The sequence below is a fragment of the Eutrigla gurnardus genome (genome assembly GCF_963514095.1).
Source record: "Eutrigla gurnardus genome assembly, chromosome: 4".
Classification (NCBI taxonomy): domain Eukaryota; kingdom Metazoa; phylum Chordata; class Actinopteri; order Perciformes; family Triglidae; genus Eutrigla; species Eutrigla gurnardus.
The window spans coordinates 15433647-15456889 of NC_139918.1; the positions used below are offsets into that span (position 1 = coordinate 15433647).

Consider the following 23243-nt stretch of genomic DNA (forward strand, 5'->3'; position numbering starts at 1 on the left):
GTGTGCATCTGTGTACAATACATTGTCGATTATTTTATTGGCTCATGTTAGCTAAGGCGTTAGCTATTGTGCTAATATGTAACTATCGCTATGGCTCATGTTAGCTAATCTTAGCTAAGGTGTTAGCTACTCTACCTCGTCACTGGACATCATTCAAATCGTTCATCGTTTCCAGAGCCGGTTCTGCATACAAACAAATAACGTGCGTGCGACAGTAGGCTGCAGTAGGCTAAATTATTTACAACGGCAGTAATGGACAATTCCCTTCCAACCTGTAGGGGGCCCGAAGAGGAAAAGTTCTTAAGTGTTGCTTTAAAAAAGCAACAGGACATATAGTTAACTACTTTTCATGAAAGTTTAACACGCAGATCAAATCAGACCTAGAACCAAGTGTTTGTGCCATTATATTTGTGTTGCAGCAGCTGTGTTGTCTGATGCAAATACTTAAAACTCTTGTCAAACAGTGCAGTTTATAGAAGGGAGTGTTTCCACCTCGAGGGGGGCCAACGGAGGCGGGCTTTGTAGCTGTATCCATCGCTACGCTGCAAGAATGTGCTGACTGTGCACAAACACTCTGACTCAACATGAGTCAGTGGAGCCAAGTGGGCTCCTTCAAAGAGCTCGCTCTCAGGCCTGATAAGTCTCCTGGATGATGTACTGTAGCGTATCGGTCCCTAGAGAGCCAAATGGCCTTGGTTTCTGCTGGAAGGTTTTTTAGTGGGCTTCATAAACAAGCCAGGCCTTGTCAGAGACACTGATGGCTTCTGGCCCAAAGCGCCATCTATATTTGCATCTGTCCAGCTCTAAAAAAAAGAGATTTCTTCTACATATCTATCATTTATCATCCCCAGGTCTCTTTATTACCCATTTCCCATGTCAAATGCTATTACATCTAATTTAACAGTCTCCGTGTTCAATGGAGAAACGTAATAAAAGCCAAAACTAATCAAAAGGACTTTTTGAAACCCAAACTGATATAACTTACAGATGGCTGTGGCTTCCCAAGGTAATAAAGACCAGGCTTTGTATAGGATTATGTAAACAAAGTGGGCTTTGATATAGTACCACTGTTGGAGCGAATGTGCCACGATGACTGCGAGCCCCAAGAATTCAACACTTCTGCTGGAGCCCCCCCCCCCCCCCTCGGTGGCCCCAGAACCATCGGATCTGACCTTAACTATAAACAAGCGCGGCTGTTCCACGGCTTACATTCTTGCAACGCTGCAACAACATAGCTGGGATGTCTGAGCCTTTTTTCCGTGCGTGGCCCTGCTGGGCCGATCTGTCGTCTTGTGGCCGCTGTACGCAAAACTCCTCAGATGCACGAGCTTAACAGAGAGCCCACGCCTGAGGGAGCGGCTGTCATCGCAACTTCAGGAAACCCGTTCTCTGATCATATTTTACCGAATCAACCACTTCATCATTTTTCTTTTTATTTCTTTCTTCTAACTACAGCCAGCTGCCCTCCTTATATCAGGAATGAGAAGAATCCTGCTTGCAGAATGTAAGCTCTTACAGTATGTTTATATTCACATCATACTGTATGCAACTGTTGGCTGTTGTTTTAATAGCAGCACTCTTGGACTGGATCAGAGGAGGGGGTGAGTTGGTTTTACTAAAAAGGTGCCAGCTCGTGCACGCTGAACTGATCTGTTTCCAGTTTGGACAGAGGAAAGATACCCTGATGTAGATTTACCGGATCACCGAGGTTCATGTTGGAGGTATGTAACACAGATGGGGATTTAACGCGATCTTAGCGTGACCAATCAAGCACTTAGAGAAACCAGCGTACACTTATTGCACGTTAGAGATACAGCAAATACAAAACTGTGTGGCTGTGTCAAAACATTTCACTTAAACCGTCTATTGGGATCCGATGTCAGACTGAGCTTCTGCAAAGTAAACTTCATTACTTCTCTTTCCTTCAAATTGTATAATAGTGTTTCTGTGTGAGAGCCATCCCGGTTAGTGTGCCTGTATCTGATGGAGCCGCTGCTCCAAAAAGGCCAATCCAGCTCTCCCCGACCACAAAACACACAAACACGCTGCACATCACAAATACTCGCTGACGGACAAGCCTCTGAATCCCTCAAGTATTAAATAATTAAAAGAAGTTGAAATGGCTGGCTTCAGCCAGAGTAAACACGCGCCTGGCTATGAGGTCAGAGCCTGCTGCTGTGAAGCACAGATAATTTACTTTCACGTGTTTAACGTCTCGCTAAGTCATTTGGGGGAAAAACAAGTGCTTGTCTGGTGTTGGCTTTGGCAGGCCGTCGTATACTGCGGGCACCAGTGGGATTCTATGACATCCTCAGTGTCTATAACGAGACGTCAATGGACAGATTGTGCAGAGCGTCATGGAAGCTCGGGCTGCAAACTTTGAGGAGAAGGAGGCCGACGCTGCATTAACGAGAGTGCACTCAAACTCTTTACCTGAACGACAAATTAAAGCACTTAAAGACGGACTGAAATATGGCTTTGTTTGATGAACTCCAACAACTTCAAATTGGTTGGTTCTACACCTAAACGGGATCTTCCAGCAGAAATCCTGCAACAGGTAACAGAAGTGAAGAATCTCGAAGAAGTTTATCATTTAAAATGTTAATTATTTTTTAATTTTAGGTTTAAAGGTATAACACGTCAATAAATAAACCTGGGGTTCACTGGACAAATGTAGGTATAATATTTGTATTTGCATTCTTTCTTTTACTTAAAGGGCTTCAAATGAATTTAATAACTTTAAAGGTGTTTTTCAAATTTCAACATAATTATCTCAAGTAAAAAAAATCCTGCCATTGTGTCAAGGTAGGTCTTTCAATTAAAAAAATTTTTTTTTTATGGTCATCATAAGCCAACAGACATTTTTATTTGAATTTACAGAATAACATAATCCATTAACTTAACTTAAAAAAAAAAGAAAGAAAGAAAAAAGGAATCCACTAAGTGTACGTTGTGTTAAGAATCTTTTTTTAAACTCTGTAAAGCATAAGTATGAATTTGTCTTCAGAGAGAACAATACATCTAAACTCTCCTGTTAACTCCTCTGCCAACATCTAAAGCCCATTTGAAACCAACGCTTCGTGGAAGCACTGGACAATTTCATGCTAAACTATGTGCATTATATGTGAAGATTTTATATCACTCGTAACCAAAAACTTTATTTTGGCCCTTATCAACTCCCTTTTATTGGACGTTCTGCCTTTATTGTTACTGATGTGTCAATAAAAGTTAGTTTACAGTCCATTCTTCCATGAATAACGATTTGGGGCCATATTATGTAGAAACTGCTGCCCTGGAAGCCCTCAGCTGTCGTTTTAGTCTCCCATCTACTTTTAAACTGGCCTAGAAAACATTTGTCTCAGTTTACAGTACACATACGTTCTGTGGCCTCCAACTACCCAATCAGCAAAACCACAAAGCCATAACTGCATCTCTGGTGATAATGTCTCTGGTTTATTCAAGAATGCAAACGCTCACATCAGTCTCCCTGTTTCTGGGCCTGTGCTGCTTTCCAGACAAGAGAGGTGAAGAAAAGTCAAATCACAACAGGGTTTTTTTTGATGGCATGCATACATCCGAGGTTTGACACAGCCCGGGGAAGAACTGATTGGACGGGTTGAGCAGTTTAAAAATGCTTCAGCACATACCAGATCCGTCAAATAATTACAGATTTTGGGGCGAACATCCGAAAACTCACAGAGGAGCAGAAAGCTGTGGTCAGTTTTTTGCTATTTTTATCTTTCGCAGAAAATAGCTGTGGATGAAAACTGCCAAATGTAAATGATATCCCTTTCAGCTCCATTGTATCGGGTTGGCAGCAGAAGGCCCTGCAGTAGATAACTCAAATCTTTGCCAGGCACCAGCAGGGGTACGAGGGAAAATATAAGTTTTTTTTCAAGTGACTTGGATGAACTGATCATTTACTTTTACCTCTGGGGACATCATTACTACATTAGCAGTAAAATACTCTGTTTAAAGTCATAAAAGCACTACTTTTCTTTTGACATTCACTGTTTTCCAGCTCATGATATGAAAGGTCCTTTTTCTTAACCGGACTACAATCTATGAGCATTAAACCGCAAATTAAAAAAGGGAAAAATAAACTCCTGTAACTACTGTTGAGCTGACCAAGAGGACGTCACATCATCATCACCTCGAGTTTCAAGGAGCATCTGCAGCATTGTTGAAGAAACACAGTTTCTGTTTCATATATAACTTGTATATAAATCTCACACTCACCCCTCTCTCATGCTCCCTGCGCTTGTTAGTGAAGCTATCGGGCTGTTGGCGTCAAAGTTTCCCTCCAAGCCTCGATACCGGGAGCAGGTGTCTGCTGATGGAGGGAGAAACTCAGAATTTGCCCTGTTGTGGACGGAGCTGCAGTTTGAATACACACCTGAAAGAGAGAGAGATTTTATTAAAGGATACACGGAAGATCTTCAACTTCAACAGCAGCCCAGTTTAGGCAAAACGTACCAAAACGTCTGTATCAACTTTGAAAAGTTGGGAATACACAACTACAGTTTGCTGCTAGCGCAGTAAGAGGTTTTTGTTGTTTGATACCATTCTCCATTTATCTTTGACTTTTTTTTAAAGTAATTCATTGATTAATTATTCTATAAAATGTCAGAAGAGAGTGAAGGTGAATTGCTGTGAGTCTTCTTTTCAAGGTTAAAGTCCGCTGTAACAGTTCAAGCTGACTACAGCTGTCATTCCCTACAAAGAATCAAGACACAAACCTTTTAGAGAGACATTTCAGACAAGAGTTTGAATGTTTGATACACAAAACAATGTTTTTGGTGGCGTTCATTTAAAGCCGAAACACAAATACCAGCCAGGCTTTCAACACTTGGCTTTGGCTTTAAAGGCGGCTGATGATGATAGCACATGTCACCATAGATCCAGCATACATGCACTAATGTACATACGAAGGTATATATATATATACATAACATACATAACAGTCAGAAAGCAACATTTCTGATAAGGAGAAAGTCCTCTTGGGACATTTTCAAAATTAAACACTGACATGCTTGTTTCACCCTGAATAAACATAGCTGGTAGTGTGCCGTTTGAGGCTTTTCCCTCAAAGTCTTCTGGGTAAAGCTGCAAGTAGTCTGAAGTAATAGACATGGACAGCTCTCCTGGACACTCTCCCCTCTCTTTTGCCAACTGAGCCTCAGTGTACCTGACAGCTTCTTGATCCCGGTTCAGCTATTGAAAGGGAAAGAAAAAGAGCTTGGCTGGAAAACGGGTTTGGAGAGGCTGAGGGACGGGCGGGGAGAGGGCCAACTTGCCCGCAGTCAGTGCCCGGTAATTGGACAAGGTAAACACTGGCATGATGAGCTATCATCGAAGGAATGGGAGAGGAGGGAGAGGAAAAGGAGCAAATGAGGCCATGGGAGAAAATGAAAGGGACAGCTTCACAGCCCAGGTGTTTGGGCAATTACCCTTTTCTTTGTTTTCACTTCTATCCTGAGAGGTGTTGGAGGCTAAACGCCGATCTCCGTGTACTTTTGCTCCAGTTTTATCTGTGCATACCTGGGAAGTCATCTAAGGTGGGTAAAGGTGAGCCGTTTCCTTGGTGCAGATGTTGCCTCGCCAGACAATCGCTCAACATGTCCGATTCCAGCACTGTGTGCACCTGAACCTGTCAAACAGACCAAATACAGATGTTCACATAGATGGTGTGTAATGTGGTGCATTTAGTATCATGTTTTTCACATTGGAGAGCATGTGCCTGCCTTCATGTAGGGATGAGAGTAATTATATTAAAGCTGCAGCTTAGTTGTCTTCCAACTGTGTTTTGCTGTTGGGCAACACAGCTCCCATGGAGCTCAACTTTGTAAATGATTCACTTCTCTTTGATTACATACAGTAGATCAGTTAGATTTCCGCAAGCAGTTTTCTACTGTTCATTTTTCAAAGAAATGATGCTTGAACCAGATGCTTGGTTCATGTTTCACGTTGTGATCCAGCTTCGCAAAATCCAGAAATCTTGTGAGGCAATCTTATTCCAAGATGTTCCAACAAAGTTAAGGCAAGTCAATTTACTGCATTAGCCAGCGTTAACAGAGCATCCCCCAGGACTTTCCAAAACAATTTAAGGACAGCTACGGGGCCGAGAAGCTCGCGAAGGACACCCAGGAACCACAACAGAGTTATGAACTATCTGCCAAAAATGTGCGCCCAAACCAGTGTTTATGAAGATACAAACTTCAATTGCTGTGACGCATAAGCTCGAAGAAATGTATAACCGTGAGGACTTTATGAAGTGCATGTTTAATATTTCAAAGTCATCTTTAGCCCCACAGGGTTTACTGCAGCGCAGGGCGTGTAAGCCATGTCACGACTTACAAGCACACGTGTTTCTGTTTAAACCAAACAAGGCATGGGAATACACACAAAGCCCCAGTGTCACTGACGGTCCATAGAAAACAAACAAGGCCCAGATATCGCTGAACAATAGGCTCCCTATTCTGACTTCCAGGGAGTGTGTGTAATACTTTGTTTTGTTGTATTTCATCCTACTGAATCATAAACATGCTGACTCTGTCTTCCTGCTGTTCTCCATCTCTTTCTCTCAGAAACAAGGGTTTGGCATACAGAGACCGGGTGCTACCTATAACTACGGAGGAACCCTTCTCTATTGAGGAGGTTCAACCTCAGGCACGAGTGAAACCAATACTAGAGTCAAACCGGCTCGGACGTTGCCCTGGTCAACAAGGTCCGTGTAAGATGTTGGGGAACCAGGACCTGATGAGAAGTGGGCTACTGGAAGACGACATACATGGATGAGGGAAGTTAATGTGGGACGGTTGGAATGCTACTATTAAAGCACTGAGAAACGAAAACAACTACTCAGTGTTCCAATGTCCACAAGTGGAAAGTGTGATCACAACAAGAGATTGACGAGGTACAACAACAACAATGCTGCAAAAAAGGGGGTACCACACCAGATAGGACCACAGGTGTAGAACGGGATCTACCACACCAGGCAGGACCATAGGTGTAGACTAGGGTACCACACCAGACAGGACCCCAGGTGTAGACCGGGGTACCACACTAGACAGGACCCCAGGTGTAGAAAGGGGTACCACACCAGACAGGACCCCAGGTGTAGACCGGGGCACCAGACCAGACAGGACCCCAGGTGTAGACCAGGATCTACCACACCAGACAGGACCCCCGGTGCAGGCTATGCAAAGATGCCTATGAGACAGTCCAGATGCATGCAGTGTACTGTATATAAATTAAATTGGTCAAATTTAAAAAAAAAAAAAAAGTAAATATATATAATATATATACTGTATATTATGGGGGCGACTGTGGCTCAGTTGGTAGAGCAGGTTGGCCAATGTTCGGAGGGTCGGCGGTTTGATCCCCGCCCTTGTCACTGTGTTATGGTCATTGTCGTGTGTGAATATGTATGTTGGTGGTGGTGGTCGGAGGGGCCGTAGGCGCAGAATGGCAGCCACGCTTCCATCAGTCTGCCCCAGGGCAGCTGTGGCTACCATCGTAGTTTACCACCACCGGTATGACTGTGTGTGAATGAATGGAACCTGGAACCCTGTTAGGGAGCTTTGAGTCTCCTGGAAAAAAGCGCCATACAAATTCAATCAATTATTATTATTATTATTATTATTATTATTAGAATATATATATTTGACCATTTTCATACAAAATCATGAACTGTGGTTTTTATGTTGAATGTTATTCTAGTCATGGCAGAACCGTTGTTTCTGAAACTGTATTTGTATCAAACTTAAACTGCACAGAAACCAAGATTAGGGTTAACCACTAGATGGAATGGATCTAATCCATCCATCCATTATCTGTAACCGCTGATCCTGTCCAGGGTCACAGGGGGGGGGCTGGAGCCGATCCCAGCTGGGCGAAAGCAGGGAACATCCTGGACAAGTCATCAGTCTATCACAGGGCTGGAATGAATCTTCATACATGCTACAGCCAAATTTCAATGAAGATTTACAGATTTTTTGTTCATTTGAGGTCAAGAAGCAAGATGACATGACCATCAGCTAATAAAGAAATAGTTTATAGGGGCTTTGTGGCGGCATGGCGGTTTAGCAAGGCCAGCTAGCTGACCATTTAACCACAAAGCAACTGGTTTGTGTCCAGTGGTGCACCTTGGTTTTATATCATTCTCCACTGTCCCCTGTCCAATAAAAGCTTAAAAATGCCACAAAAAGTAAGAATAAATATTTCAGAATAAAGAAAACAGTTTATATAAACCATTTTTATTTATAGCAATGTCTTTCTAGTACACCTAATCTCATATAAACTAACTATATCTATGTTTAGAAACACAGCACGTTTTATTTAAGATGTTGGTGACCAGAGAAGGAATCACACTCTGCTCCCAGCCAAATGTCCAACAGTTAAAACAGAATCATTTTTTTTCTCTTTCGTTACCTTGACCTCCCTCTCCTGAAGGCCTTTGGCTGAATGAGCTTTGACGTGCTTTCGTAACGAGCTGGGATCGGTGTAACGTTTGGTGCATCCTGGGATCTGACAGGCGTACGGCTTCTGTGAACGAACCAGGAAAGAGAAGGGAGGAAGAAAACAAGAAAACTATGAGGGCAATACTGACCTGCTTAACTTTGATACAAAGCTGAAGTCATGCCATCATGGTTTGGTTGGCTTTGATAACAAGCTCCAGTCATGACATCACATTTAGAATGTTCAGATGCCCTAAATGGCTTTGCTAGAAACTCAAGTCATGACACCACATTTAGAATGTTCAGTTGACCTGCTTTCCTTTGATACAAAGCTGAAGTCATGACATCACTGGTGTGGTTGGCTCAGAGAGTTCTTTCAAGTGTTGAAATATATAACATAAAAACACAACACCAAACAACAAAATACACCCTGAAATACACAATACACCTATAATGTTTAAATTGATGTGTTTATGTTTATTTTATGAGGGCTCATTCCTTTATGGTGTTTTAGGGTCATGGTTGACCAAATCAGTGGTGGAAGAAGTACCATGATGTAAAGTACTCCATTACAAGGAAAAGTCCTTCATTTAAATTCTTAACATTTTGTGAGATGATTAATGGAAAGGAAAGAAACAACGTTTGTTTCACAAATATCCAATAAAGTGTTTGGACTTTTCCCTTTGATCATCTTTGATCATCTCTTTGGGAAGAAGCATAACAATGGAAGTAAAGCACAAGTACTTAAGTTAAGTACTGGTGGTACAGATTTAACCTTCTATTATACACCCTGTATGTATTCTTTATATCAGTACAGGGCAATGTAAATCAGGTCACAACGTTCACCACATGATATGGATTATGGATATATATATGTATATATTTTTTAGAGTCACATCCAGATGGATTGATTGCAAACATTGAGGATAAATGCAGTTGATGAATGTGACATAACGCACTCCTCAACTGAAAATAGAGGATATTTACCTTCATCTGCAGGCTTTAGGAGAGTAAGAAAGAGAAGTGTTATATAATAACAGCCATATAATAACTTATCTTTGATTAAGTCAACTTTAGATACAATCCGTTTATAAATGAAAGACTTCATACCAGAACCTTCATAGTTCAAAAGCCCTTTTAAAATAAGATATTATAGTAAACATCAAGGAACATGCCATGAAATGTAGTTCTTTTGAAAACAAAACTATTACCACGTTCCTACATATAAAGGTTTTCGCACCATTTAACTTGAAAGCACCAAGTTTCTGCTCTTGGAGATTGTGTCGCTGTATTTCACAACCTCATCAAAGTAAATGAGTCCATTTCCATGATTCTTAATCATTACAGTGTTTTTCCTTTGTCATTAGTGAGTGTTTCACCGGGTGGAGGGAATTAAGCTTTTTCTGAAAACACATGAACATTATTTGATTGAATCTGATTGAACATCAGTCAGAAATAATGACTTACGTACCAAGAAACAAATAAACCAGTTTATTAAATAACATTCAGAGTTTGTAGGTTTTTAAAACATTAAAACCATGTTTTGGGTTGGAAATACACACTATACTAGTATCCAAAATCTGTTTACAATAAGAGAAAGTTGCTGTGATTTGTGAAGAATACGTATGTTTGAGAAACAAGGGGCTGGGACTAAGCTCACACCTAAAGACAGATATCAATTTTCAAATTACTCAGACACTCAACACAGATCATCGGCAGAGGTGGGAAGTAACAAAGTAGAATTTTCAGGTATCTGTACATTACTTGAGTATTTATTTTTTACTTTTACTCTATATTTTAAAACAAATATCTGTATCTTACATTTTTAAAACGTGTTCATTTAGCCTGAGAGAAAAACAAGTGACAGTAGAAATGTCTTTATAATTTGAACACATTGTTTGTTTATCGCTTTTTCACTTTTACTTGATTAAAGAAGTTTAATCGGTACTTCGACGTTAAGAGTATTTTTGAACCCCAGTATCTGTACTTCTACACCAACATACTGGCAAAACTTGCGCTTACGAAACCGTTTGTGAACAATATTCCCTGGGAGGCAAAAGCATAATGAAGTATTAATCTGTTGTGCTTAATGACTGCATGCATGTGCTTTTCAACTAAAAACAAGGGCATTAATTGATGAATATACAGTCAGTTTGCAATTATGTGTGACAAAATTAATACAAATATTTAAACACAAAAATGGACAGCAACGTTTAAACAAAGCTTTCCTGTGTAATGTTGTAATTCAAGATGTTATGACTGAAATCCTTTAACTAGCCAAAGTGACGAAGTGATTGTTCTTGTTGACATCAACATTTTCTAATTCATCTTTATCTAGAAAATCAATAGAGTCACAAATGTTCAGGCTGCAAACTCTAGTTGAGACTGACCTCACTTTGGGAACAAATCTTTCATCACTATTATTTATAATATTAGTAACACAGTACAAGATATTTAGTTGACCTGAAATCACTTTTATTGACACCAGTTTTTTTTTTATTATCTTGGCTGGTCGTTATTCTACATTCAGCAATTATTTACATTCAGACAGTTCTTGGACACATGTGGGGCTCTGTGATGGCGCCAGATGTCTCTGATCCTCACATTTGTGACGCAACTGCGAAGCCACTATTAGCCAACATGAAACCACAAAAAGGAGAAAATAACTTTCTCCTCTTGTTGTAATAACACTGGAGTGCAACGTCCTGCTCCATCTCACCCGCGTAATAAGAGATCTGATTCGCTGGATTACTGCTAAGTCCTCGTCGCTTGTCAGCAGGAGTAAAAATAACTGTGGTTTATAGAATAAATCCGCAGCAGGTATGTAGTTTCACAATCCCAAAGAATGTTCTGTACTGTATGCAGCCGGAGGGGGAACGAGGGGAGCAGCGGACCCGGATTACCAACCAATACTGTGCCGTAAAGAAGTCGTGTATTAAAGTTGAAGGGAGATTGAGGTTTTATACGTAACATTGCTTCATTTATTCATTTAATTCCCGGCTCTCTGTCATTCAGACATCGATGGACTTTAAGTAAATTAATTTTGATGGAAAATCCTTTACTTCAAAGATCGCACCACTCATTTAGCACTTCTGAGTCTCGAAATCGATGCCACAGAATCAGATTTGTTTTTTTATTCCACACATTCTTCTTCTTTGTCAAAACTTGGCACCTACATTACCCACAATGCAACTCTTGCACTGACACATAATCTAAGTGTCACAGCCACTGTCAAATAAATGTTTATATTACGATATTTGCCTCTGAAATGTAGTGTAGTAGAAGTATAAACCACAATAAAATGTAAATATAAGTACCTAAATATACCACAATACTTTTACGCGATATTGGCACCAGGTCCACGCGAGGGAGTAATAATTTGGATTTCATGGAAGAAGAGTGTTCTGTTTTCTCTCAGGTTGCATCAGTGGTGAATTTCATAACTTCTTTTGCCACATAATCACTCAATAATCCCCCCCCCCCCCTTGCTGGACCCCCTGATAAATTCTCCCATCAGTTTCATCATTTATAGTTATTAGGTGAAATTCTGCTGCCTGTTTTTAATAAAGGTCGCCTGTGCAAACACAATCCCTTAAATGCACACCTGCTGCTGCCATGAATCACAGCTGCAAAGTCGGGTGGATTTGAGCGGGAACATTTTGAGTCAAGTTTTGATTCATGTAGATCGCAAGATTTACATTTTTTGTGTTCAAATATTACTCATACTAATAACATAATGAAGCCGTTTTCAATTGCTGTAACTTGAAATGTTTCACTTTTTAAATGAGCTTTTATTTTTTTAAGTATTTTTAATTAAGAGACATATTTATAATAGTAATAACTTAAGCATTTGATCTTTCTCTTTGCTTGTTTTACTGTGTTCTCCTGTTTCTCTTTGACTGAGGATGATGCGGCTATACCAACTGAGTGAAAACGCTGTGAACTGGTTTCATATTACACATACATTTTCATACTTTTCAAATGTAAAGTAGGAAGTGTGGAGTGTGCTGGGCATCTGCGTGTTACTGACCGTATCCAGATGTGTGCGCTGGTGTTTGGCCCGGTCGCTGGAGTTACTGAAGGCCTTGAGGCAGCCGGGATGCTGGCAGATGTACGGTTTCTCTCCTGTGTGGCTCCTCAGGTGGATCTTCAGGTTCTCCAGACGTGAGAACGCCTTGGAGCAGCCCTCAAACTGACAAGGAGAATACAGACAAACATATCCACCATTTGAAGTGCTATAAAATAATAATAAAGACACTTTTGAAGGGGTTAGAGTAGGAGGTAGAGGCAGCTTTAAAGGAAAGTTAGGTCAGGGATGCAGAATGATGATGTATAAACTCTGGAACACATTGTCAACTGAGATCAAATTCATTCCTGATATAAAACTGTTTAGAACAAGGGTTAAGTGTTGGCTAAAGGAGAAACAAAGCTGTGTCCATTAAGTCTTTGTGTTCTGATATTGAATTTTGGAGGTGTTGTATTTAATAATGTACAGGAATTGTTTTGTGGTTTATGTACTAGTGTACTGTGTAATGTAGGTTTTATATCCAATTTAACTGATTATGCATATGTATTTTATTGATGTGTAATGTAGTTTTAGCATGTTGATCATTTCATGCTGATTATTTTGTTGCTTGTGTACAAACCCAACTACTCTGAACAGCACATTTGCATTCTTTGTATTGGAACTACGTTAAACTGTATCGTCCTTATTTAAATAAAATGATATTCTATTTGATTCTAACTTTTATATTCTTATATAAGCAGAATCACATCTGCCCCTTTTATGTTAGCCTGCAACTAAAACATAATAAAAATCCCATTTTCACATTACTGATGAGTAATGTTGAAGTCTGATCCAACAAAAATAACTAGTAAAGTGGTGATACATCACACTATAAATTCATACATTTTAGGTTATTGAATCATAAAGTTCAGGTAATGGCCTTTTTCCCAAATAGCAAATTGGAATAAAGCCACACACGCGCACACACACACACACACACACACACACACACACACACACACACACACACACACACACACACACTTGGTAGGTTCTGGTGAAAGCGTTTCTCTTGGATTGGAGCCAGACAAGAAGCAAATATGCGAGTCAGCAGGCTACACACGGCACTCTGTACGCCGACGCTTTAAAACTTTATAGAAAGTGTGTCACATTCAATCTCTTAGTCTAAGAATTACAAATGTTTTCATTTCTGGCATGCGAGTCAAAGTTTAAATGGAAATATTTCTCATGGTTTGAGTGGAACCTTCTGGAGCTCTGACTGAATTTTAAATACATGTTTCACAATTCAAAACATTCTGCATTGACTTTACCTGGTAAAACAAAAACATTGTGAATGTCTTGAATGTGTTTTCAATGTTTTCACCTGTACAGATGAAAATAAGAGTCACCTAACAACGAGAACAATAAAGGGCAAATCACAAGGTTAAATCATTGTTTGTTATGGAAATAACATACTTTATATGAATTTAACTGATTTAATTCAGGTACGGATTTGTTTCTGAAAAGGATACGGTGTCTTCAAATGACATTCATGAACTAAAATACAATAATTAAGCATTTCATCCTTTTAAAATGACTCTAAAGGAAAATATGGAAACAGTTTTTCTACCCGATATTCATTCCAAAGGATTTATTAGTTCTCGCTAATGAGTCAGTAAATGTCAGTCACCTCATTTGGTTTAATAAGTGTGTGCATGAAAAACACTGCACCATGGTGAAATTAATCCAGGGCTTGAAACCACTTTGACAAACAACAACAAAAAACAGAAATTAAAAGCAACCCATAATTAAACAAAAAGTGTATGTTTACTTACTCTCTGTTACCTAAATTATGATGTTTCTTTTATTTTGATATACAAATTGGGAGATGAAAACAAATTCTAAGAAACTCAAGGAAACTCACTAATCTCCACTCTGGCGTTTAAAGAGGTCAGGTATCCCTCCTCCTAGTCATATTTCTCATTTTAATCATCGGGTTATTGAATGTGGGATTAAAGGCTGGCAATATTAAACAGCATGAAAACACTTCCTGTCTATGGCTCTGAGCTTCAAACCCATTGGTTCCTCTTTTTTTTAAAAAAGGTGCAGTATTTTCCCTTAACAGATGAAAACTGTATTTTTCAGCAAACATCACTCAAACAGTAATAAATACTTTAAGGGTGACTATTTTCAGCTGCGGATTAAGACACATTCGAATACATGACGTTATTGGGTGCTTGCTCAAACGACTGATGCCACATTTGACATAAACTCTACAGTGGCCATGTTCTGGTGAGTTTTCATGTTTGAACTAATAAGAAATAAGATCCTGGTTAGGAGGATCATTGCTGGATTTGGGGTCCTTTAAATTTATCTCCACATGAATGTCATTTCACCGCCATAAACGATGACTGATGACTCTAGCACGGTGGAGGAGCTTGTGTTTACAGCCTGAGGAACACCTGTCTGATGTTAGACTCCACATAACAAGCTGGTGAATGAGGCTGAATTCATTAACGCACACTGACTACATTCATGGGAGGGATCCATGTTTCCATTGCCGCACTAGGAATGACTTAATTTACATGTTTTGGCCAGAGCACTTTATGAAAATAAAATGACGTTTTCACATAACTGCAGTTTGACTGACTTTTGTGTGTAGGTGTGTGTGTGTGTTGATTTAATGTTATTAATCTTTTTGCAGGTGACTCTCCCCAGTAATATATTTACAAGCTGGCAGAGGATTAGGTCATTGAGTGAACTAATTCGCTTAAGTAGATGGCATGTGCCTCAGTGAAGATTTCTGAATGAATAATTAGTCTCAGATTTATGACAGCGAAGGAGTCGCTGGGGAATAACGGAGAGTTACTCACTCCGGGGATTTGGAGCTGCAATGAAGGTCATCATGAGACAAACAAGCAGCAAAAGTTGTGTTTCAGAATATGACTGATGACTGGCGTGGTGCTTGCTACTGTTGTGATGCGCAGACCCTACACACACCGTCTCTTCTTGAACCTAACCTGCTCTGGTTTTGTCTTTTTCTTCAATGTGCGTCTTCTTCATTTTTTTTGTGGTCGTTTTAAGGGTTACAGTCCTTCACCCTTATAAATAGCCTGCTCTTTCACAAGACAAGTTGCTCAGACACATGACAAAAAATATATATATTACGGAATATAATACCTCAAAATTATGATCCTTACGATTTTCATGTAATCAAAAATGTAATCAAAACCTTTTCTTTAATTTAAACCCAACATGGGTTCATCGTTGGCACTGCCTCATATTTAACAGCTGCAAGCAGATTATTCGGTTTGCTTGAAAAATGTCTAAACGTTGACACATATCAGTCAACTAATTTACTAATTATTTGTTGCAGCTCCACAATAAACCAGACTGTGGTTGATAAAACAGTTTTGACAGTGTGAGTTTGATTTGTTGTAAACCCATACGCCAGCTTCCAAAATTAATTTCTGTTCAACAAGTGTCTTCACTTCAACTGGGAGTTCTGGGTTGTGTAGTCTTTGCAAACTTACTGAACACCATGGTGGTTACCATGGTTAAACTAAATCTACCGGGAATCAAGGATTACAACTTTATGTGCATGTTCATCAAGGCGTGAAATCGTTTTCTCGATGGGAACATATGAATGACTTATGAGTTTATTACATCACTACCTAATAACTACAAATTAATTGCTCTTGTCGGCATAACCGCCAGGCAATCAGTAGGTTTTTGGTTGCTCAGTGCTGCAGACACATCCTCCATTCATTCAACAGGTTCCTTCCTCTGGCATGCATGAGTAAGGGAAACCTGTCTCGAGGAGAGGAAAGCGTTTGATCATCTCCGCGTCTCAAAGACTCTTGATCATCGGCTGCACAGTCTGAGAGAAGTCGAGACTTACTGTAAGCAGGTTAAAACCCACTTAAACCTCTAAACTGCCCATTTGAGGGCAACATGAAGCTGGATTTGTTTTGACTGACTGAAAATGGCATTGGCGAAAAGCTGTTGCTGGATCTTAGCTGCAGACGGTGCCTGTTTGATTCCTGCGTTTTTTTGGGATAAATCATGAATGAAGTAAATGAAAAGCTCTCCCTTCATTACCGATGAGTCAACCTTGGATTAACAGAAAAGAAACTTCTATAAACGTAACAACTTTACAAGCTTCCAGCATACTTGACTGGACTATGAAAAGAAGAATTTATAAATGACATAGCCTTATAAATAGACCGTTCATTGAATGGATCAAACATGAATAAAAGAATGAATAGATAGCTTCATAAAAAATAATGACTAAATAAACAAAAGACCATCTTGCTATGGGAACACAGCCACAACACTAAACCAGGCCAGGGGTGTAAAATGGGTGGCGATGGCACCTTCCCCACTTCCTGCCCCCCTAATTCTGGTACCTCACTCGAACCACACGTCTTAGAATCCAGCCTGCATTTGCGTTTCACGGCTGGTCATTTAGAAAAATAGGTTATGGACAACCTAAACATTTTTTTGAAAATTGTAAATTGATTTTAAGAAGATGATCATCACATGGATTTTCCGGCAGTGTACATGTACGTGTCAAGGAAAATAAATAGTTTTTTTTCAGCTCTCGGTTTGCCATTTACAAATGTTGGTTCCAGCATGTTGCTTAATCCCTTAAATTAAACCTTCCCTGTACAGATTTTATTCTAGGCAATGGCATTTTATGAACAAAATATGGGTGTGGCCTCAAGAGTTGACCGATGTTGAGTGCGTTTCATCCCACTAAAACATTCTCTGACATTTTGAATGTGTTGGAATTACGTAGATGTGATTTTCTTCATTGCATGTCGATTGAAGTTGCTCAACGACCCAAGTATGACCGGTGTGTTTGAAGTGCTGATTAAAATTAGCATGTCATGTTTGTCTCCTCTGGTTCTGTAATAGTCAAAAATCAGTTAATTGAGATCAACCAGACAAAAGCAGGCCGACTCACCATGCATTTATTGGGTTTTTCTCCAGAGTGGACCCTCATGTGGATGAGCAGCTTGTAGCGAGCGTTGAAGGGTTTGTGGCGTCGCACGCAGCCGGCCCAGAAGCAGGAAAACTCTTCCCCTTTGCGCTGGTCGATGTGAACCTTCTCAATGTGCCTCACCAGCTCCTCCTGACTGCTGTAAGAGGCCGTGCAGTCGATCCAGTGACATGGCTGGTCCTGTTGGTCCACGGTGGGGTCCGGGCCTACTGGGCCATTAGGCGTCTGGAAACGAAGTGGGGTGCTGTCCTGACCTTGGAGGGGCTGGCCCACATGGAACAGCTCCCCCTGCTGGTTGGTAACTTGAAACGGTTCCCTCTTACATGGCAAGAAATCATCTGCAGGCTCTTGTTTTATTGGATGGTACTCCTCCTGCATCTTTCTTTGTAGCTGAGGAGTCTTGTTGCCACCGGGTGTATCAGAAAGAGCCAAGGGAGATGCAAAAAACAAAGATGAGGAGGAGGAGGAGGAAGAAAGAGAGGAGGGAGGGGAGCCAAAAGGAGGAGATGTGGCACAGCTGGTGAGCATATAGGATAAAGGGAGGGAGGGCTGTGGGTAATAGCTGAACCTCTGGGTGTTGATTTTTGGGTCTGTGTGCGCTGTGGTGGCAAAGTCCTCCATAGTCTTTTCTATATGTGATCCAGCTGTCTTACAGCTGAGCAGGGAGGTGAGATCTCGACCCAGCGAGGACAGGGACAGGGAAGTCCTTGGAAGACAGCACACGCCCAGACCACCTGTATGTATCGAGGACTGACAGAAGCCACCAGAAGACGGCGGCACCTGAAGGTCCTCAGCATCCTCAAACACGCTTCCAAAACCAGGGAGAGTCAGCTGGACGTCTGGAGGTCCGAGGTCAGGGGGCCACATCCTGGCCCCCCGCTCCCTGACTTCCACTAAGAGATCCTTTCAGTAAAATCGTTGATGCCGATTCTCGCGGAGCAACTTTAGGAATCCATTGGAGGTAAAACCCATCTACAGCATCTTTCTGTTCTCAAGGACCATCAAATTCGGTTCATTGTCAGCGGTTGGCATCTTCTCAGTCAGCATGTGTAATCTTCTGTCATTTGTTCCAAACTGCTGCGTGGTCAGTCGTCATCTCTCGTGCTGCACTGTGGGAGACAGAAACCAAACCCAGATGAGTCATCTTAAAAGACAAACAATACAAATACAAAAGACTTTCTGAAACACGTCGTTTAACAGCTTTGGGAACCAGCGCATGAAGAACCAGATCATGAAAAACCTGCAAAGTGGGCTTAAATGATCAAAAACGTGATACAAAGTAGGTGGTTCCCAACCTAGGGGTACATTTTTTTTTATTTTATAATATTTTTTGCATTATTGGGGGGATACAATATAATAAAACAGTTATTTTAAAGGAAACTATGTGCAAAAACACATGATGAACTTGAAGATTATATATTGTTATCATGTTCACAAAATACATTAAACTACCCAACAGGATATAAAATACTTCAAATCAGCTCCACCTGTAATAATAATAATAATTGTATACAATAATAATACAACAGTAGAACTTTCATATGGGTCTTTTTTCTACTTTTACTTTTGATTATTATAATTATTTCAAAGCAGGACTTGAACCTGTAATGGAGTACTTTTTTCAGTCTGGTATTGCTGTTTTCACTTAAGTAAAGAATCTGAATACTTCTTGAAGCCTCCGGAGCCACAAAAGGCTTCATACAACTTTTTTCCCTTCACATATCCAGCAGTATTTCCCAACAGCCTCTAAATAGTTTGGCGTGTAAAATTCCACTTTAAGTAGTAAATGTAAATGATACATTCCACCACTGTCACTTAGCTATGACTCAGCTGCTGTGACGACTTGCCATGCCATTCCAAAGGGCTGAAACATAAAGCCCAAAATGTGTCACACTGTGAAAGTTATTCCCTCATTTCCAGCCATTAGCGACGCTGTGTTCAATCATTAGCAACAAACGGACCGAGGTGACCAGCGGAGAAGGTCCCAGATGTAAGAAAGACAAAACAAACAGCACGTCCGACCTTCATGTCAGCGGGCTTCAATCAAACCGCTCCGAGTGCGACGCTGCAGCGAGTGTATATTTGGTTTCCTTTGAGTCGCTGTAACAGTCAGGGCTGATTCATTACTGCAGGCATTAAGGCCACCCTCGCAGCAAACAGCCAGCCGTTGTGTGGCAGCCGATCGCTTGGAACCCGGTCCATATGCTTGTTAACAGAGGACGAGTAATGGACCACATCACTCTGCTAGCCAGTCCAGCAAGGCAGGAAGGCTGGAAAAAAGTGGCTCAAACAGAAGTTCCCCACCACCTCTGTCACATATACAGTAGCTCTACTGTGCAGCCGTCCTTGATTGTTTATTAGAAAAGACTTGACTTCCACTGTTTTCTGCCATCCGCCAGATATTGAGGATCAAATTTACAACAGGATCCCCGCCACATGCAATTATCCATCGGAAAGATTCAATGGGATCGTTATGTTACGAGCCAGAAACCGACACAGCAAAGATGATGAGTAAGTTCACTTTTGCAGTTATATTAGCTGACGAAGGAGTCACTAAGTGTAGGTTCATGCCCAAAGTTTCCTGGTATAGTCTGGTTTACGGTTTTATGACTCTTCCCGTAAATCGCTGGAGTTCCCCCCCGCAAGAGTCATGTAGCAGAGCAGTCATGGGAACTGTGGTAGAATTTTAATTAGAGAGGTCGCGATGTGACTGTGTGTCAACAAGTTGAATCGGATTAATGATTCTTGGGTAGCAGAAGTGGTTCGGTGTGTTGGAAACACGATATCTGCGACCAAGTACCTGATGGCTTTGAGAGCTAAAAGTGACAGTTTTGAGGGCAAACTGGGATTTTTAGGTGTAACATTAGATTCACAGCAATCAAAACAATTCATCTGGTAAATAATCTCTAACTGGTGCTTTTTTCTCTCATAAATCTAAGACACATGTTTGCATCCACTCCACCATAAATCCAACGGAGTGAAATCCAGCAGCAAACATAGCAAAAAAGAGGATTTTATTTTAGCAGTGTCTGTTCACTAATCCAGAAAGAAGAGTCAGACAGTAAAACTAAGAAAAGTGTCCCACAAAGCCTCAAGCGGGCCAGCAAACTTTATAAAATAGCAGGCTCATCTCATGTGGTGCCTTTTAAAGTCTCACTTGCTGAGGTTAGCTAAACACAGCTGTGGCATTTTAGGACAAGCAAATGTGTACTTGTCTCAACAATAAGCACTTTGGTTCTTGAATTACAAACTTTTTTTCTGTGCTTTCGGTCCAACTGAAACATGGGAAAACGATCCTTATTGAAGTGAGAGATGTGAACACACAGAGTAAACAACATCCAGTTTCCTAATCCTATCCTTCCTAAACGATCCCCAATGGTGTTGCAGAGGCGTCAGAGTGGCACTTACAGACTCGTTAAACACCGAGTTCTGTAGCTGGACTTGTATCAATGCTGGCATGTGTCTCTGACTATGTATCCTTATAAACTTTATTTATACAGAGGAATCTGGTGCTTGTTTTTCACAGTGTCTCCTTGTTTGTGCAAAGCAGAGAGCCAGTCCATCAGATGCATGTGAACGCTGGGAAAATATGCATTTTTTAAATGTATTCATTTTGTTTTGGTTACTACCAAATGTCGACAATATTTTTATGATATTGCATATAGTATGAAAGGTGTCACTACTAATGACAAATGATAATGGGTCAGTGTTGTCTTTACAGTTTTCTGCTGCCCCAAAGTGGACAAATAACAACAACAACAACTTATTGCAGCTTTATTGCCTTGAATTTGGCAGCACAGGTAAAAGCCTTATTTCAAATCTTTTAATGAAGAATTTTAAAGGGAGTTTGGGACATTTAGCATCCAAGAGAGTTAAGCTTTGTGTATTTGGTACAAAACTGCATGCAATTTTTGCAATCCAAATAGTATAAATAGAAAAAGGGTGTCACATGCAGACTTCCAGTGATCATGATAGCAGTGGTTGTATGGGTTTTAAATTCCTTTCCTTAAGTTTTGAAGAATGCCTCTGCACCTCGTCAGTCAAGACCTGTAGCTTGAGGTCTGACTATATTTCATCTCAAAAAAAGGCAAATTTGCACTCAGCTGCATATCTTAATGTCTGTGTTGGTGCTGTAATACCAGTAGCACAATATATTTTGTGAATTGCACATTGACACAAGGGGCTGCCTAGTGGTTTTCTAGTGTTTAGCACCGTCGCTTCAAATCTGGGACATGCATGTTACCCTGCCTTCGCCCAATGTCAGCTGTGATTGGCTCCAGCTGGATGGACATTGAGATGGGGCTTAGTGGGGGTTAACTCTGGCTGTTTTTTTTTATGACATTTCTATACAAGTCATGTGTGATTTTGTGTGTTTGAGAGGGGAAATAAGTGTTGTAATTCTTAGTTAATGTAATTTTTTTTAAATATACAGCGACATATTTGTCCGTAAACAGGTGCTGTATATTTCAGGTTCAGACAATATGAGAACAAACACAAACTCTCATAAGTGGGGCTGGCCGACCATTAAAGAAAACTTGTGAATTACGCAACTACTTTCACAACTGTTGCTTGTGTTTTCATAAAGGCATGAAAGACTGGTATCCCAGTAACAGAGAAAGTTGGCCAGAGGAGGAGAGTTTACACTTCTCTAAATAAGTTTTTACATCAGTGCATCCATTTTCAGAAATATGTAAATCCTGTGAAACCAATTTTGTGGGCTATGAGTGTACTAATAAATCATAATCTACTCTACTTTCTGGTCATTAACCATTATTTATTCAGAGGAAATTAAGTGAGCTCAGCCGCCTGCTTTAAATTCGTACACACCTTGGAAACTAACAGAAAGACTACAGTTTTCTACTGGTGAACGCTGTGCAGGTGGAGATAAAAGCAAGAGAGTGAGACAGGAGTGTTACTTATTCATTTTCCCCGTCACGATTTTTACAAAAATGTCATTTTATAGATACATAAATCACTTTTAGAAGGTTTAAGCAAGCGCTGCTTCCACTGTAACCTCCAATCTCTTAGGAAAAATATCTGGCAGCAAGAATTCACCATAAGTTTAGCAATACATACTGACACAATACTAATTCCTTATACCTAAATTACTTTCTACAAAATCCAGAAATAAACTTTGATTCTGGAAAATATAATCTATTACAGATATTGTATTGTATGTAAATATGTTGACCATCAAGTAATAATACAGAAACCTGCCTGGAACTCCTAAGAGCACTGGCATTGTTTCATATCTTGGCCATCATTTTAATAACCAGATTACCTACCGATTTATTATTATCTGTTTTTTGAGACTTGGTATTCAAAAGTCTGTTGTGATGTTTTTCAAAGACTCTCATTCATAATATTTCCTGACGTCTCACTCTGGTTATGAAAGAGATATATTTATACAACAAATACAAACAAAATGTCCTGTAATGTTATGTCAAAATACAATCATCGTGACACATCTGTCATAGTGGCAGTAATTATATTGTGTCCCAGACAGTATTCATCACATAATACATTTCAGGCCATGCTTTTGTCCATCTCCTCATGAGACAGTGACACATGTCAAATGGCTGGAATAAGTCTTCTGATGTTCTCACTCATCCACCGCTACAGGAACATTTCCATAGCAACTGGTCGCAAATATATACATCGTAGTGATAGAACGCAACTCAAAAGAAAAGCTTCACAGGCAGGGAAGCAAAACACAAAGCTAAAAGTCTTGATCTATTCAGATCAAACACAGTGATGAGTCGTGAGCACAAAA

The 23243-nt window shown here is 40.2% G+C and overlaps 1 protein-coding gene across 1 annotated transcript in view; it reads right to left on the minus strand.

Moving 5' to 3' along the window:
- The window catches only part of glis1a (GLIS family zinc finger 1a), a 38670-nt gene that overhangs the window by 4406 nt on the left and 11021 nt on the right, over positions 1-23243 (minus strand). Inside the window, exons 2-6 of the mRNA XM_084008130.1 lie at positions 17435-18579; positions 12490-12651; positions 8434-8547; positions 5542-5650; positions 4240-4396 (exon numbers count right to left, since the gene is read on the minus strand). Of these exons, the coding sequence (XP_083864256.1) occupies positions 4240-4396; positions 5542-5650; positions 8434-8547; positions 12490-12651; positions 17435-18337 (1445 nt within the window). The 5' untranslated portion in view covers positions 18338-18579. The remainder of the gene's footprint in view (positions 1-4239; positions 4397-5541; positions 5651-8433; positions 8548-12489; positions 12652-17434; positions 18580-23243) is intronic.